The sequence below is a fragment of the Cavia porcellus genome, unplaced genomic scaffold, assembly GCF_034190915.1.
Source record: "Cavia porcellus strain 051 isolate PalLab524CR breed Dunkin Hartley unplaced genomic scaffold, mCavPor4.1 scaffold_7, whole genome shotgun sequence".
NCBI lineage: Eukaryota > Metazoa > Chordata > Mammalia > Rodentia > Caviidae > Cavia > Cavia porcellus.
This window is the reverse complement of record NW_026947490.1, coordinates 16,200,263-16,219,105: the sequence shown is the minus strand read 5'-3', so window position 1 is coordinate 16,219,105 and position 18,843 is coordinate 16,200,263. Positions and strand designations below refer to the sequence as shown.

The window sequence follows — 18,843 nt, the reverse complement described above, 5'->3', positions numbered from 1 at the left end:
TGTATCTGTTGTCTTGTTGTGTATTTTCCTTTTAGGATTGTCTATGTAGTTCCCTTGCCCATTTTTTAATTTGGTTTTTTACTTTTCTTTCTGTTACATTGTTGAGATTCTTATGTATTTTGGATATTATTCCCTTATCAGATGTATGGTACCCAAATACTTTCTCCTAGTTCACAAATTGTCTCTTTACATTGTGAATTATTTTCTTTGATATGCAGAAAGAAGCTTTTCAAGTTGTGATAATCCCATTTTTTTTTTCTTGTTTGGTTTGGGGTTTTTTTTGTTTGTTTTGTTTTGCGTTTTTTTGGTTTTTTTTTTTTTTTTTTTTTTTTTGGTACCGGGGATTGAACTCACGACTTTGTACTTAGCAGGCAAGCACTTGAGCCACTGAGCTAAATCCCTGGCCTAATCCCATTTTCTAATTTTTTTTTTGGTCTTTTTCCTTTTTATCGGTACTGGGGATCGAACTCACGACTGCCTGCTTGCAAGGCAGGTGCTTATGCAGCTGAGCTAAATCCCCCCCCCCACCATTTTCTAATTTTGATTTTGTTGCTTGTGCTTTTGGATTCAACAGGAAAATCATTGCCCAAAATCATGTCACATAGTTATTTTCCAAGATTTTTTTCTACTGTTTTTATAGTTTCTGGTCTTACATTTAAGTTTTTAATACATTTTGGGTTGATTTTTGTATATGGCATAAGAGTACAGTTTCATTATGCTCTGTGTGAATACCTAGTTTTCTCAGCATGACTATCCTCTTCCAGTTGTATATTCCTAACATATTTGTTGAAAATCAGTTAACTGTCCATATGTGGATTCATTTCTGGGCCTTCTGTGTCTTATTTTTTTTTGTTAGTAGCATGCTAATTTATTTATTGGGTGTTATAGTACTATTTAAACTCAGGTACTGTGATATATCCAGATTTCTTCTTTGTGTTAATGATTACCTTGGATATTTGGAGTTCTTTTGTGGTTCCAAATGAATTTTGGTATTTTTTTCTATCTCCATTAAATGGCATTGGAATTTTAATAAGGATTTCATTGAATCTGCAGATTCACTTTGGGTGAGTCTTAGCCACTTTCCTGTTGCTCGGACAAAATGTATGACACCCACAGATTAAAGATGGAGATGTTCATTTACTCCAAGTCAGAAACAGAATAGTAGAGGAAAGCTGTTTAACTCATGACAGCCAGGAATCAGAGAGCAAAAGGAGGAACCAAGGGGAAAAATACACCCTTTGAGGGTATCCCTCACAGTGACCCAAGCCCCACCTTCTAACTGCATATTCTCCTATGAACTCATTAGTGGATTAATGCACTTCAAAAAGCCCCTGTACACATGAGATTTGTGGGAGACATTCTAGATCTAAACCATGGCATACCACTATACCCTAAAGATTCAGTCTCTTAAGAGTTGCCAAAGTGGGCTGGGGATTTAGCTCAGCGGCATAAGCGCCTGCCTTGCAAGCAGGCAATCGTGAGTTTGATCCCCGGTACCGATAAAAAAGGAAAAAAAGACAAAAAAAAAAAAAGAGTTGCCAAAGTTTTAGCATTACCATCATTGCCCAAAAGCCCAAATCTGAAGACTCATGTGAGACTCGAGGCAAACTCTTAGCCATTAGCTCATGTAAAAATCAAAATGGGAAATTGTTTATTTCCAAAATATGTTGGCACAGGGTAAACATTCCCATTCCAAAAGGGACAAATAGGGAAATAGAAATGGGACCAAAGCAAGACCGAAATTCAGGGAGACAAACATTAAATCCTGCAGCTGTATATCCTACACCTGGGACAAATTTGATGAGAGGCGAACTCCAGAAGGATTAGTTGGCCCCAACCTACAGCATTGCAGATCATAGCTCTTATGAGCACTTTTTTTGAGGTGGCTTTACTCACTGATTGCAGGTTTCCTCAAATGACATTCCATGTTTTTGGTATTTTCAACTTCCTGAAGCCTCCACTGTACTTTCAGCTTCATGCACTGCCCTCTGTGGGCATACTACCAAGCCTTCCATGTCTCCTGAAATCTAGACAGAAGCCTTTGTGATCCCATAACTTTAGCATTGTGCATGTCTATAAAATTAGCACCATGTGGATGATATCAAGGTCTTTCATCAGCTCAAGCAATATCCATGCACCCTTGGATAATGGCTGCAAAGTCATCTGAGTTCCTGGGAGCCTGAGCAGTGTGAACAAATCCCAAGATACCCATCCCCTACATGGCCTTTTGTGATCAAAGGATCAAGGACCTTTCTTCTCAAATGAAAGTTGTACAGTTTTCCACTCTCAAGCCTGTGAAAGGTTGGATCTTGCTAATTCCCAATATACTTTCAAGCTGTCATTCAGTTCTTGGTTTTTCTTGAATCCTTATCTTTTCAGCAGATATTCTCTTTGTGGACCCATTTTTATAGGTGGCTCCTTTCTGATGAAACTACAAATTGTTCACCTATACTTTTTGCTCCTAATTTTCACTGTATATCTGGATGAACACTTCCAGTATCAGTATTACAGCCTGAATGTTGAGCTATTTTGAAATTTCCTCCACCAAATTAATTAATGCAGTACCCTAATTGCAGACTCTCAGAAAGTCTTAGGCTATGGACAGAAAGAAGACAAATTTTCTGCCATGGTGTAACACACTTGGGTTCTTTTCCAACCACAGGTGGAGTCGTTGAAACCTTCAGAGTCTGACCTTTACTGTCTGCATTTCTGTCAACATCCTAATCTTCTGAGCTCAGACCACAATCTCCCATCAGTCTTTGCTTACTCTGCTTATATTTATGGCTTCTCTAACCAGCATCTCCCAACCTGTTAAACTCCTCCTGAAAACAGATTCCAAAGGCTTCTCAACCACACACTCAGGCATAGTCAAGCAATCACTGCTCTCCTCTGGTACCAAAATCTGTCTTAGCCACTGTCCTGTCTCTGGTACAAAATACCTGACTTTTAAAACTTAGAGGAGGAAAGGTTTATTGTAGCCCATGGTTTCAGTCCATGGTTGGTTGGCTCCAAGGCAGAAACTCAAATTGAAAGGCATGGCAAAGGAAAGCTGTTTAACCCATAACAGCCAGAAAGCAGGGAACAAACTGAGCCACCAGAGAGGAAGATATACTCTGCAGGTTATACATCCAGAGATCTGCTTTTTCCCATTAGGCTCCAGTATCTAATAGCAAATTCAGCTATGAATTCTTCATAGAATAAATTCAGTTAATCAGTAGGTTAATCTACCAATGGTTACAGTGCCCCCATGACCTAATCACCTTATAAAAGTACCATTTCTGAACAAGTGAGACTGTGGGGGTACATGAGATATCTTTTTATTAATTTATTTTTCTGTTCCTTTTATCAATATTTCATAGTTTTCAGCATACACATCTTTCACCTTCTTGGTAAATTGCTTTCTAATTATATTGGTTTTTTTATGGATTTTGAAAATGGGATTCTCTTCTTAATTTTTTCTTTTTAATCTTTATTTAAAATTCATAAAACTAATACCTGAATGTATACTGACTGAAAAAATTTAAAAAGGAATAACTAAGCAGAGTGCTGAGCATGTATAATCCTAGAACTCTGAAAAACTGAGTCAGGAGGTTTGAGATGAAGCTGTGCTTTAGCAAGTTCATAAGACCCTGTCTTAAAATTCAAAACAAAACAAAACTAGGAAAGACCCTGAATTCAATCCAAAGTATTGAATTCAATCCAGTGCAATTGATTTCAACTGAATGTAAAGTAAATAAGTAAATAAATACATACATATATAATTTTTTTGGTACCAAACTCAAGACCTCATGCTTTCCAGGCAGGTGCTTATGCCACTGAGCTAACTCTCTGGCCTTATAAATTTTTAATATGTCTCAGTTACTGTCTTGTTGCTGGGCAAAAATACCAGTACCCACAAGTTAAAGGAGGAAATGTTTATTTTGTCTCACAGTTGATAGAGGTTTTAGTTCACAGTCAGCTAGCTCCAAAGCAGGCCTGCATGACCGAGGGGCATACCCGAGGAAATGAGGTAGTGAAACAGCAGCAGCAAGCCTGCCATTCTCTTATTATCCTATCCAGGCTACCCAAAGGTAGGCCTTCCCATTATTCAAACCCAGAGCTATGCTAAATCAATCAGTGAACTACTTTAGTTATCACATACCTTTAATCCATATTCATACATCCTAAATCAAACTACCTCTGAAAAGCCCCACTGATTGAATACATGAGGTTTTGAGGGGACATCTAGACACAATTCATAACTACATACATCATGTAGTATAATAATGAAAATCCTTCATTATCCCAATCCAATATCACAGAGATAAAGTTAATAGCATTCATCAATTTTTAAAAATACATTTATTAGTGCCTATGTTGTAAAATATTGGGATGTCAATGCAGTATTTTCATATATGAATATAACATTTTGATTAAATCCATTACCCCATTCCTCTCCTTTACACCCACCTTGCCTTTCCCTTCCTCTTGTCCAGCAACAGTCACTTCTATTTTCATGCATTTTAAAAGATTCTACATATTAGGGAACTTTTAATTTCTTTTTTAGATAGTTTTGTTGTTAGTGTATATAAACTACTGATCAACATATAAAAAATGTTGATTTGCTATCCTGTAACTTTATTTACTTGTTCATTTCAGTAGAGCCTTTAGTGTTTTTTCATATGTTAGATCTTCTAAGCAAACTGTACATTACTTCACTTCTTCCTTTGCAGTTGGGTACTTTTTATTCCTGTTTTTTGCCTCTGTGCTCTGATAAGGACTTCTAGTAATATGCTGACTAAAAGTGATAAATGTGGGCATCCTTGTCTTTTTCCAGATGTAGAGAAAAGTCCTTTAACTTTTCATTATTGAGTTTTATATCACCTATGGTCTTCTTGTATGGAGATTGTATGGTGCTGAGATGCATTATTTGGACACATAATTTGATGAGTTTTATTATAAAACAACTTCATTTTTTGTCAAGTGCTTTTTCTTCATGAAATGAAATTATCATATGACTTTTTTATAGGACTCGACTTCACAGTTTCCCCTTTCTTTCCCTTGTCTTATATATCCAAAGACACTTCCTGAATGATCTCATCAAATCTGTTAACTTTATCAACTATTTGGTGGTGACTCCCAAGTTTATACCTCTAATCCAAAGATATCTCCTGAGAGGTACACATTTGTGTGTTTTTGTATAAATATATTTGCATTCAAAATCTTTATTTTTGTCTTAAAGCATAAAAATAAACCCTTAATACGTCTAAACCCATTCTTTCTACAGTAAAATGTCCTTAGTAAACCGTATTTCTGTTGTTCCAGTTCAGACAAAACACATCTTTGTTTTCTCTATTTCATATTGAACACTTTAGTATACATTCCAAATACATCTAGCATCCAGTGCTTCTCACCCTCTACCTTCACGGTTAATTACAACTTCATTGTATCCACTTAGCCTCTGTACTTTTTATAATTTTATACACTTAGGCAAAGCAACCAAAGTAATTAATCTTTAAATAAAAAAGAGATCTTGCCATACCATTTCTTAAAAGTTATCCAGTGGCTCCCCATCTCAAAGTGAAAGATTTAAAATGAGTAAGATTGAGCCATTCCTTATTGCTTTCATTTGTGGTGAGAGGATTCCCCTTTTTTTAAAGACCACCTCAGAGTCCATGAGACCTCCTCAAAAAGAATTAGCCAGAGACACTTAAATGCAAGAGTAAAAGCTTTATTCTTGTGCTTAAGGATAAGAAGAGGCTACATGAAAGAGTTATAAAGCAAGTTCCTGCAGTCTTCCTGAATGTAGGTGGTACCTCTTTTTGCCCTTCGGCCAGCTAGAGACACAGCCCATTTCATCCTCATATATATAAGAAGGGCTAGGGCAGTGCTTTCACAGTAACATGTTGTGCTGCTTCACAAAGCACATACATCATTAGCAGCTTATGTCTCCATCTAGGGATATGCATTTTACTGTAATGAGACAAAGGTTTGGCAAAGGTTTCCTTTTGTGCCTTTGCTTTAGCATAGGAGAGTCCCAAGCCCCCCCAGCCCCTTTTTTTGATGACTTCAGTGTGAAAGTTTCAAAGTGTTACTCTTCATGTGTCAGAAAACTGTTGACTGCCACAACAATAGTTAAATGGTTTGTGTCATGCCAGTTATTTCCATCAGACTGTATACTTTATGGTGTCACACTTCCTGACCATCTCCTTCAGAAGTGTAGGCCCTGGCTCATTCCTCTCTTTTAGTGTTTATTTCTACTCCCTGCTATTTATGGGTCCAAGTCCTTGTCTCTCGACTTTTTTCAGACTATCAGTAAATATGTAGACAGTTAAAGTCAGCAAATGTGCTGAAGGTAACTATAACCAGAACATATTCTCCTCTCTGGTTTCTGATTCTCACTTTCTTCCTGTGCCTCTGGATCTTCTTCATTTTCTTTTAGTCATGACCATACTTGGAAAAGATACTGGTTTTATTTTATACAGCATTTATTGATATTCTTCAGAAATTTTAATATACCATTAATACTATTGTGGTTATAATACAAACCAGTTAAAAAGGGCTGGAGAAATAGCTCATGGTGTAGCACTTACCTATTAAAGGCAAAACTCCAGGTTTAATTGCTAGTATTACAAAAAAAGGAAAAAAGAAACTAATATTTGATTTGTTAGAATATAAGTAAATATCTAGAGGTATGACTACTAGATCATACACTAAGAATACAAGAAAATACCAAACTGTCTTTCTCACCATGGCTGTACCATTTTGCATTCCTAACAGAAGTGTATGAGACTTTTTGTTGACCTGTATTGTTGAATAAAGTCGCCATAATCTATATCACTTCAGATGCCTTCCATTATTTTAGGTAATTTTAGAGACTTTTCCTTATGACTTGACCTTACAGCAGTGCCTGAGAAATGATAAAGGTATTCTAGAATGAACACAGAATTGGGGTTGGATAGACAAATAAATCAAACATATGAGATGGCATGAAGGGTGAAATAAAGATAAGTAAACAAAAGCAATTCAGTATCTCATTTGAAAAGAATAGGGGGAGCTAAAGATAAACATGCTAACAGTATGCAAGAGCAAGACAATTGGAGAGGTACATATATGATCATAGATTTATTACACTTGTACTTTTGTTTCTGCTTGTAAGGAACTGATGGGAAAGCCACAGTCAGACATTTACTTTAGGGTAGGAGGAAGGTTGACTACAAAACAGAAGCGCATTGGTACTTAGGAGTGATGGAAGTGTGCTGGTGAAAACATGGCTTGAGCCTTTAGAGGCCTGTTTTTCTCTTTTGCCTCTCCTGTTTTTCAATTTTCCTGTGTTATTTACCTTTTTAGTGACTGCTAGACATTATAAAAAATTTTACAAATATAACTTTATAATTTTACAAATATAAAAGTTTTGGATACTATTACATCTTACCAGTAAAGATTTAAGATTGCTATGGCAAGCAGTCATGAATTACCCTAATACTCCTGTTTCTGGGTTTGAGATGATTCAGTAATGATTGAGACTTAGACCCCACCTAGACTGGTATAGTGTTGCTTCATTGTAGCCTTCAGAGTTTCCAACCCAAATCATAAAGAATTTACAGCATGCAGTTTCGCTTGTTGCCCAGTCATATACGACACTCCAAAACTGCCTAGTTTCCTCACCTATCATATGCCTAAAGAAGTGGAGCAGGTTCTAACTACCTGAAAGTTAGAAAAGGCTTCATGACTTTTTCAAAGTTAAAAGGAAAGTGTTATGTTTAATAGTGATCAATGATAAGAGAGGGATGATGAGGGAAATTGGATAAATAGGGGCTGGCTATGGAAAACTTTGTCAGTGTCATAAAAGAGTTTGGGTTTTATTCTGTTTAATTGTATAAGGTATTAAAACATTTTAAGCAGAGATAGCAAGTGAATTTAAGTCACATGGTAGAAGGTATTAAAACTAGAGATATTGGGCTGGGGATTTAGCTCAGTGGCATAGAACCTGCCTGGCAAGCATGAGGTCCTGAATTTGATTTCTGGTACCCCCCCAAAAACAAACCCCTAGAGATCTCTATGCTCTTTTGCATAATTAACTAGATCTAGATTCATTTAGGCTGATGGATACCTAGCTATTTATAATTTTAAGTTCTTTACATGTCTTTGAGAACCAGTGAATTTAAACACTTACTTAATCTCTTCCCTTAACCTTTCAGGTAAGTTTTCATTATTCTCTCATTTCTAACCCTTTTAACATTTTATTGTATGAGATTATCCTAAGCAAGTATTTCTCAAAAACAAATCAATAACACTATTCTACCATCAAATCAAGGTTGTAAGTTTTACTAGAAATAGAAAAGAGTACAATAGTAGAATAGAAGACAGGGTAGGTATTATTTCTATGAAACATGTCTATTCAGTGAAAGATAGGAATTACTGTGGTTAATAGTAAACAATATTTGAAAAATATTGATGCATGTTTGTTATTTCTTACAGGTATTTTTTCCTATTGTGTTTTCTGTATCAAAGTTCTATTTCTCTTGATTTATTTGTTGTCTTGTCTTTCAGACTTGCCTTCAAGGTGTGCAAATAAAGACTTACCTCAAAAAAAGGACACTAATGAAACAGAATTGTCTCAGTGGGAAATGAATAGTAGGCTCAAAAACTGTACGCTAGGTAAAATCAATTCCAGAAATTATTTGGAAGTCAAAGACAAGTTGGATAAGCAACTAGAAAATCAGAAAGAATATTTTAGTCAAGGGATAATCACATATGACAGAATGTCAATTTTCAACCAGCATACTTACTTATCTCAACATCAAAGATGTCATTCTTTGGAAAAACCCTATAAATGTAAGGAATGTGGGAAAGCCTTCCGTCGAGCTTCACACCTAACTCAACATCAGAGTATTCATACTGGTGAAAAACCCTATGAATGTAAGCAATGTGGCAAGGCCTTTAGTCGAGATTCTCAGCTCAGTCTTCATCAGAGACTTCATACTGGAGAGAAACCATATGCATGCAAAGAGTGTGGGAAGGCCTTTACTCAAAGTTCACAACTTATTTTACATCATAGAATTCATACTGGTGAAAAACCATATAAATGTGAAGAATGTGGAAAATCCTTTATTCGTAGCTCACAACTCACCCGTCATCAGAAAGTGCATACTGGTGAAAAACCTTATGAATGTAAAGAATGTGGAAAGGCCTTTACTCAAAACTCACAACTTACTCTGCACCAGAGACTTCATACTGGTGAGAAACTGTATGAATGTAAAGAATGTAGGAAGGTCTTTACTCAACTCTCACAACTTATTCTGCATAGAAGAATTCATACTGGTGAGAAACCTTATGAATGTAAGGAATGTGGGAAGGCTTTTATCTGTGGTTCACAGCTTTCCCAACATCAGAAAATTCATAATGGGGAAAAGCCATATGAATGTAAGGAATGTGGAAAGGCCTTTATTCGGGGCTCACTCCTAATGCAACATCAAAGAATTCATACTGGTGAGAAACCATATAAGTGTGAAGAATGTGGGAAGGCCTTTATCCGTGGTTCACAACTTACTCAACACCAGAGAATTCATACTAATGAGAAGCCCTATGAATGTAAGGAATGTGGAAAGACCTTTAGTCATGGCTCACAACTTACTCAACATCAGAGAATTCATACAGGTGAAAAGCCCTATCAATGTAAAGAGTGTGGAAAGGCCTTTAATCGTGGCTCACTCCTTACACGACATCAGAGGATTCACACTGGTGAGAAACCATATGAATGTAAAGAGTGTGGAAAAAACTTTAGTCGTGGCTCAGAACTTACTCAACATGAGAGAATACACACTGGTGAGAAACCCTATGAATGTAAGGAATGTGGAAAGTCTTTTATTCGTGGCTCACAGCTTACTCAGCATCAAAGGATCCACACTGGTGAAAAACCTTATGAATGTAAAGAATGCAGAATGGCCTTTACTCAGAGTTCACATCTTTCTCAACATCAGAGACTTCATACTGGTGAGAAACCCTATGTATGTAATGAATGTGGGAAGGCTTTTGCTCGTGGCTTATTACTTATTCAACACCAGAGAATTCACACAGGTGAAAAACCATATCAGTGTAAAGAATGTGGGAAAGCCTTTATTCGTGGTTCACAGCTTACTCAACATCAGCGAATTCACACTGGAGAGAAGCCTTATGAATGCAAGGAATGTGGAAAGGCCTTTAGTCATGGCTCTCAACTTACTCTACATCAGAGAATCCATACGGGAGAGAAGCCCTACGAATGCAAAGAATGTAGAAAGGCCTTTACTCAGAGCTCACATCTTTCTCGGCATCAGAGAATTCATACTGGTGAGAAACCGTATCAGTGTAAGGAATGTGGAAAATCTTTCACTCGTGGTTCACAACTTACTCAGCATCAGAGAATGCATGTCACAAATAAATCTTTTGACTACAAAGAATGTGAACTACGCTTTAGTAATGATTCACAAGTTTTTATATGAATTAACCTGATGTTTTGTGATTGACACACGTTTCTCTGGTCATCCGTTATCTGTAAACAATTCTTACAAATGGGAATATGGGCCACATTTGTCTGCTAAAGTTCAGCATCAGAGACTTTAAATGGGGCAATGGAAGTATTAATCAGTGTAGAAAAACCTTTCATTGCTGTAACCTTATTAAACTTTAGCAAATTAAAATAGAAAAATCTGTTAATACAGCAAAAATACAAAAGCCTTTAGCCATAGCAAATGTCTTTATCAACAGTATCTTGGCTGTGCCAGTTGATTTCCTTTGTGACATTTTTTATACCTTTTGGTTTAGTCATTTATAATATAAACATAGGAATAACTTTTTGGTAAGGTTCTTGGAACTATTGCGTGTTATTACATGTGAAAGCTCTTAGAACAGAGCCTTGAACATATTATAAAATACTAGGTATTAGTCGGGTGTGATGGTGCATGCCTATACTCCCAGCACTTGGCAGGCTGTGACACGAGTATTGCCATGATTTTAAGACCAACCTGGGCTACATAGTGAGTTCAAAGCCAGCATGAACTACATAGCGAGACCCTATCTCAAAAAAACAAAACAAAAAGTACTATTTTCATTATTGTTATTTCAGAGGCTATGCATGAAAGGAAGGCACTTATGAGTGTTATTAATATCAAGAAATCTTTTATAACCCATACCACGTATACTATGCTTTCATTTAGAGCTCATCCAATATGATATATGAGGAAATTTATAGAGTAGAAAGCCCTGTAGTATTCAACCAGTGGATTATTGAGCACAACTGTTACAGAGTTTTAAGAAAAGTATGAAGTAGTTTGTCACAATACCCAGATTCTTGTATTTCCTACCTGCCATCTCTGACCACTATTTAAGATTATAAATAGCCAAAATAAATCTATAGGAAATTTTTTAAAATTTGAGATTTTGAATTAAAATGAAAAGAAAAACTGACATTAACCGGCTATATTGCAAAGAAAAATGAGTTTGTGTCAGAGACTGTGTCCCTACCCAATATCCATTTTTCCATCTTTAATAACAAATTCTGTGAGAAGTGAAATTTGTATGAGTAAGCTATCAAAAAATTCTTTCCATTTTTTTTTTCATTTCCTTACCTACAATGTATTCATTCTGCAGTCTTGCAAGGACTGTCAGAATGTTTTCTGGGTATTGTGGGTGGTGGAACAGAAATACAGGAGGAATTTTGAAACTCTGGTGATTTTATTGAACAGTCATACCAACTCTGGTCTGCCTGCCTTCTGTATTTCTGTATATAAAATTAAAGTCAACTTCTTATTGATGCTGTTGTAGTTCTCTTATTAGGAAAAAAAACTCCTCTTAAGTACATTTTTTAAATGCTATAACTGGAAGTCAAGTGCTGTGGGTAAATAAGGAATCTCTAGTGGGGTATTAACTTAGGACAATGTATCCCAGCATTCAGGAGGCTGAGTCAGGAGGATCACTGCAAGTTCAAACCCAGCATGAACTACATGGTAAGACTCTGTCTCAAAAAATAAACACAACTTAGAATCACATAGAATGAGTATTTACCCAATTCAGGCTACCAAACTTAATTTCTTATCTCCATAGGCAGGACATTTGGTCAGACTGCCTAATATTATCCTATAAGGCAAACCCAGTACCAGTCTAGGCTGTAATGTTTGAGGAAGTAGTAAGAGTGATTCAAAATGTGTATGTTCAGTATTTCTTGCTATTTTCAGTAATGGCCTGTGAAGTGAATTTAGAGATAACAGTTGAAAATGATGTTACTTTAATAGATGCTATCTCTGACTTAAGCATTTAATCTTCTATCCTTAACTAAAACCAATTATACTGATTTAAAAGGACAGCTTGAACAAGAAATAGGATCATTGTACATCCATACAGGGCCAGTGAATTTTCTAATAAATAGTGCCACACCCAAGCCTCTTACTCCAAAATTAATCACATTAATTGGGTTCTTACTGTGTTCAAGTCATTGTCCTTGGTATTGCTGATATTTTCATTACAATTCTAGTAGGAGGAAGTAAAGTAAATACAGAATATCAATTTGCTTTAGTGTCAAAAGCCATTCAGAATGAGAGAGTAGGAACAGGTACAGTGACACAGTCCTGTAATCCAAGTAATCTTGGAGCCTGAGGCAGGAGAATTGTAAGTTTGAAGCCAACATGGGCAACCCTATCTCAGAATTTTCAAAAGTGCTTGGGTGTAGCTCAGTTTTAGTTCATTTGCCTAACATATATGAGGCCCTAGGTTCTACCTTCAGTGCTGAAATAGGAGGGGACAGTTAAAGTTGTTGCGTGAAATACAGTGATTCAAGGTGGATCATTAGGATCAAAGCTGAGATTGAAAGGAGTAAGTCATGATTGTCTAGGCAAAGAGAATTCCTAGACTTCAGGAAACATGACAATGTGGTAATTAACAATTGAACTTCTCTTAAGATTCAGAATCCAGATTCTGGATAATAATCACTTGGGGAGGAAAAGAGCATTTGAGGCAGGAGGAAAATGTTAAAGCAAAGGCCATCAGGGAAGTTACTGTAGAGTTCTGTACATGGGGTGATTAATAGAACAAGAGACAAGAGATTTGTGTATCTTTGTATGCCTTGTAAGCAGCCTGCTTTTATTCCAAGGGAAATGGGAAGCCACTGGAGAGTTGTGAGCAGAAGACATGCTCACAAAATGTAAAAATAAAAATACAATTAGAATAGGAAGCTGTGGCAATAATCCAGATGAAAGTTGACAGTGGCTTAGACTAAGGTGACAGTAGGTAAGAAGTACTTGTATTCTACATATATAGTTATGTGGCAATCAAATTTTTTTGTTTAAGGAGAAAAAAACCAAAAAGGGTACAAGTAATACAAAATTTAAAAAATAAACAGAAATCACTAGCTAATAGATAACATATTCTCATCTTAGGAAGTTGTTCAAGTTACAAAATTGAAGCATATAAAGTGGACTTTGAAACAGTGAGAGTGCAAACACTTTTGTTCAATGATCCAAAAAAACTCAGTAATAGGGTTATCTATCTTATACACTTAAACATATTTACAGTTATAATATTTAGAGCACTTTCTTTTCTTTTCTTTTGTACAATGACAATTACACATTTTGGGTTTTATTACTCCCACAGTCCTTATTACTTTTTTTTGAAGAGAGTAAACCAAATGTGACATATCAGAGCACAGTCAAATCAAAAGGTTGGACATTGGGGCTGGGGATTTAGCTCAGTGGCATAAGCGCCTGCCTTGCAAGCAGGCAGTCATGAGTTCGATCCCTGGTACCAATAAAAATGAAAAAAAAAGTTGGACATAATAGATAAGTAAAAACAAAATATAAGGTGATCAACAATGGTTACCATACTGCCTCTTGCTATTTTAAGAAGAACTGCCTCTTGCCAGTTATAATAAAATTGAACAAAACAGTAAAGAATAAAGCCAAAGCATTGGAGACATTATAGGACTTTAAAAGAAAATAATAGTCAACCGGAATAATGATTCTTATTGTCTTCACAGTTTTGCCTATACTTTCGAACTTGGTACTATTAAGCAAAGCAGAATAGGGGAAAATCAGTCAAAACAAGATGGTGAAAGCAATACAGGATTTCAAATCAAGTAATGGGAAATCAAGGTAGGTTACTATAATGTATCCTGCTATTTTTTTATTTTTCCCTTAAAAAGAAAAATAATTTTAAAAAAGGGGATTGAGATAAAAGAGGGCATAACAACAGAACAGTGCAGGTCAAAACATACCATTTAAGCAAAATAGTGTTTCCCCACAAGATATCCTGACATAAAAATAGTTACCATAGTGTCTCTTTCCTTGAAATATTTGAGTATAACTTGGAGTACTGTAGCACCAAACATATCAAGACACTATAAAACCATTCAAGAGAATGACATTATTACAGGGTATTTAGAACCAATTAACAGAAAATGAACAATGGTTTCTGTATAATCTCCTTGTCTATAAAAGTTTTTGCTTATATTATCATACAATAAGATACAACTTTTTAAGACCGATGGAGACAGAAGAATACAAGTTTGATGGGACTTCAAAACAAGATGATACTAAATCAGCAGTAGCTATTATAATGACTTGTTTTCTCCAAAATACCTGTTCCTACCATCTGATCTTCGCTGCCTCATTTCTGTTGAGCTCTTTTTCTGACATTTGTTGTCAGTTTGTCTTCTTCATTTTGTTTTCTGCTCCATTCATTGTGGCCTCTCTGCCACTGTTTCTGGAATCTTGGTATTTTTCTTTTATAGAATATCCTGCAGTATTCTCTGTAGAGTTGAATTGGTGGTTGCAAATTCCCCTAGTTCCTCTTTATCCTGGAAGCACCTTGTTTTTTCATCAATTTCTAAGGGACAGTTGTGCAGGATATATCAATCTTGGCTGGAGGTTATTATCTTTCAAAGCTTGAATTATTTCCCCCCATGCTGTTCGTGATTTGATGGTTTGTGCCGAGAAGTCTGCTGTAATTCTGATGGGTGTTCCCTTGTAAGTGATCTGTTTCTTGTCTCTGACAGCTTTTAATACTCTGTGCTTATATTGGATTTCTGGAATTTTGATTATTATATGCCTGGGTGTAGTTCTGTTTGGGTTGTAGTTCTGTCTGGGGTCCTGTATGCCTCATACATCTGAGTATCTTTACCATTTGCTAAATTGGGGAAATTCTCTTGGATTATTTCTGTGAATAGCTTTTGTGGTCCATTTGTTTGTGTCCCTACTTCTTCTTTTATGTTCTTAATTCTTAAGTTATAGATCCTCTTATCATCTTCTAGCCTTTGTATTTTTGCTGGGTTTTTTTTGTTATTTTTAAGAAGTTTTTCATTTCATGCTCCCATATTACAAATCTTCCCTCCAGTTCAGATGATCGATCTATCCTTAGTTTCTTTCAAGCTGTTATGCCAGTTTTGGATAGAATTTTTAGTTTCCTGGTAATCTCTTTGAACTTGCTTCACGTATGCTGTTTTCTCTATTTTTTCCATCAAACAATTCTCCCCTTTTTTTCTGTTCTTCCATTCCACCATCTGTTTTTTCTTGGGCAGTGCTTAGCATTTCTCTAACTATTCTACTTATATCTTGCTTCAGGTCGTTAATAACTTCATTCCTGAACTCGTCTATGATACTCTGGAGATTGCGCTTTATATCTATTGGTGCCATGTCTGATTGTGCATGTTTCTCAGGATTGGGGGCCAAGGACCCTTTCTTGTTGCTCCCTCTTCCCATATTTTTTTATTCCTTATATACAAGTGTGTCTAGGAGGTCCAGTTTCTTTCTTTCTTTGTCAGTTACAGTTTGTTTGAATCTGCTGGCTAGGTGTTCCTGCCCACTGCAGTGTACTAGGGAGACACAGACCTGGGCAGCCTATGCTGGGCCTGCCCCTCCAGGTTAACCTGGCTTCACTACTAGGGTGCACCTCCAGGCACCGGGACCTGGTTTGGGCTAGCCTACTGGGTCTTAGTCAGCAGCATCATGCAGGCCAGGCATTCCCCACCAATCCTGCTTGAGAGGGGAATATGTGACTGAAGTCATAGCAGCATCCTGTTCCAGGTAGTCTGCCCGGTCCCAGTATGTCCTTTGCTGAAGCCTCCTACTCTATGGAAGGGTCCCCGATCTGCTCACTCACCGCAGGTTGATGCAGGTCTTCCGGCCAGTCCTGCTCTCAACTCCATTCACTGCTTCCCAGTCTCAGAGCTTTCATGCCTCTCTCCTTGCCGTGCTGATTGGGATGCAGCAGTGGCTGCAGGAAATTCAATTCACAGCTTCCAGCGGCGCGGGGTCCAGCTTCTGCGCTGAGACCTTATCTGTTCTTGTTGTATCACTGGGATTGTGTTTCCAGTTGGTTTCTCTTAGTTTAGTTCGTTCTTTGGTCGGCAAAGTATATTTCCCCTTGCTTAGGATTTCTCATGCGGCACCATTCCTGGATTTTAAGTGCGGTTTCTCAGAGAGCCTCCGAAGCTGCTGCTATCTATCCGCCATGTTCTCCTGGAAGTCGTGGCAATAAAATTTTGTCCAGTGGTTAAATGTGTAACTAGAGCTTTTGTCTCATAACTGGTTCATTGAGACCTAGCATTGCTTGAGAGGGCAGTGCAATTCCCATGAGATGACAGCTCCTGCTTTAGGGGGCAACATCAGTTCCTGTCATGGGGTCCTGCTTGAGAGGTAACCTCTTCATGAAGTTGTCTGCTGTCCGTTCATAAGGTTCTGTATTTCCTGGTATCCAGGTGGCTACGGGTTTAAGACAGAGACTTGGAGGTACCACTCCAAGGGTCTGGAACTGGTTGTCAGAAAAGCTGATAAGTGTAAAATCCTGAAAATCCTGATAACTACTTCAGTTACTCTTATCTTGATGTACTCAGTCTCAAGGGGAGATGAGGTGGACTAGACCAGTGGTGGTGAAACTATAGCATATATGCCAAAGCTGGCTGGCTGTTATCACTGAAAGCTCTACAAGGTTTGCCTTCTGGGCTAGACATATTTAGCCCAGAAGGCAAACACTTTGTGCACAGTATGTCTGTATTACAGAGCTGAGTGGGGACCCATCACAATACTTTAAGGTAATAAAGAGACATAAAGACAAATGCCAAGCATTATTTTGCTTTTACTCCTTCAACTAGCTCCCTGTTATAGATGTTAGGTATGAGAAAAAAGTTCTCAGTGAATTTAACTCAAACGGTTTTGGTACTGAGCAAAGGTGATTGGCTCCATCAAATAAGATGCTTGCGGCACTATTAAATTTATAGAGGAAAATGAGTTCAATTTTAAACACATTAAATTTAAAATACCTTCTAGACACAATGTAAATATTGACTAGGCACCTGGATATAATAGTGTGCATTATTCCAGAGATTATGTTATGTCCTGGCCTGTGGATAAGTCCACGGAGACCCTAGAAGGGGAGTGGGGATGAAAGGGGACAAGAGACATGAAGAATGGAGACAAGACAGAAGTCTGATCAAGTCTCATTTATTCAAGGAAAAAGTATGAAATATATATAGGGTATTGGGGGAGGAGGGAGTTGGGTTCTGAGATGTCAGCAGGTAACTTAGCAACAGTGGCAAGACTGAGGGTTATAGGTTAATTCAAATTTTCAAATTTCCTGCACACACGGGCTCAAGGTGGGCTGATTAGCATAATCTCTTAATGGGCCAAACAAGCTAGGCAAGGAGCTGCTTAACTATCAAACTTAACTCCTAGAGGGGGTTAAGGTGGTGCCCTGTTAAGGTGGCAGCCAATTACAGGGCTTCCCACAGTGTTATTTGGTAGCTGTTGGGCTGTACTTTCTTAAAATTCCGAGGTAGGATAAGATCATTACAGACCTGAGTATAAAAATCTGTAGGACTGAGCTATGCTGTATCCCAACATTAGAGTTTTTTTTTTAAAAAGGGCAAACCACCAAGGAAGCTAAGATGTAAAAAGAAAGAAACCCAGAAGAGTGGGGAATCACAGCCAAATTAAAGTAACTTTGATGATCAGTGGTAACACATACTGTTGGCAGGCTAAATAATGTGAGGCTTGCAAAAAAGCTGTTGAATTTAGCAATGCTAATATTGGTGACCTTAAGAAAAGAGATTATGTGTTTCACAATGATCAGTGTAAGAGCCTGCTACCAGAAAAAAATGAATGTAATGCATATTATATATGTTGCTTACAGGACAGGACAGTTAACAGTTAAAGGAGTTTCACATTCAGAGTGTCTTAAGAAGTACTGTTTGACTATTTCAAGACTGATAGTGACAGTGGAACATGATTCCATGAGCCCTTAAGATTCTGAAATGTAAGATAAAACTGAGAATCATACCAAGGACCATAAGAAGGTCCATGCTGGAAATCAAGCCAAGTTATTTAGATATTACAGAGAAGACAAAAGTGACCTATCAGTGTATTTAATAAATGATAAAAGGCTTAGTAAAGGGTGGAAGTCCTACAAGAGACCTCCCATCTGCAGGCTGGATCCTGAACTGTAGTGCAAAACTGCTAATTTTGTCATAGAAGCCACTATTTTAATTCATGATATTGTCCCCAAGTTACTCCTCATTACTGAGTTATGGTTAGGTTTTGTTACTTTAATGGAGGACAATGATGATACAAACACCTTCGTTGCCCTCTGAACCTTTTTTGGAGCTCTAAACAGATTGTAAGTAGGTTTTAGTTGTTGGTTATGGTGCTGGCTTCTTGTAAAATGTTGACCCATTAGGGTCCCAACTCGCCATCCATAAACCAACACAGATTTCACTGGTTGTCTAAGCTGCACTGAGTAAAAGAAGGTATGCCTTAGCTATGCATATAAAAATAAGTTAATGTATATAGAAACTCATTTATTTGATAATATTTTTATTGTAACAGGCCTGTCCAAGCTGCC

General features: G+C 37.1%; 1 protein-coding gene across 9 annotated transcripts in view; it reads left to right on the top strand.

The window, feature by feature from the left end:
- Positions 1–11,773, top strand: part of LOC134476662 (zinc finger protein 420) — a 29,372-nt gene extending 17,599 nt beyond the window's left edge. For all 9 annotated transcript variants that reach the window (XM_063252083.1, XM_063252090.1, XM_063252084.1 and 6 more), the window contains one exon: positions 8,533–11,773. In XM_063252083.1, the coding sequence (XP_063108153.1) occupies positions 8,533–10,463 (1,931 nt within the window). In that variant the 3' untranslated portion in view covers positions 10,464–11,773. The remainder of the gene's footprint in view (positions 1–8,532) is intronic.
- The last annotated feature ends 7,070 nt before the right edge of the window (positions 11,774–18,843 follow it).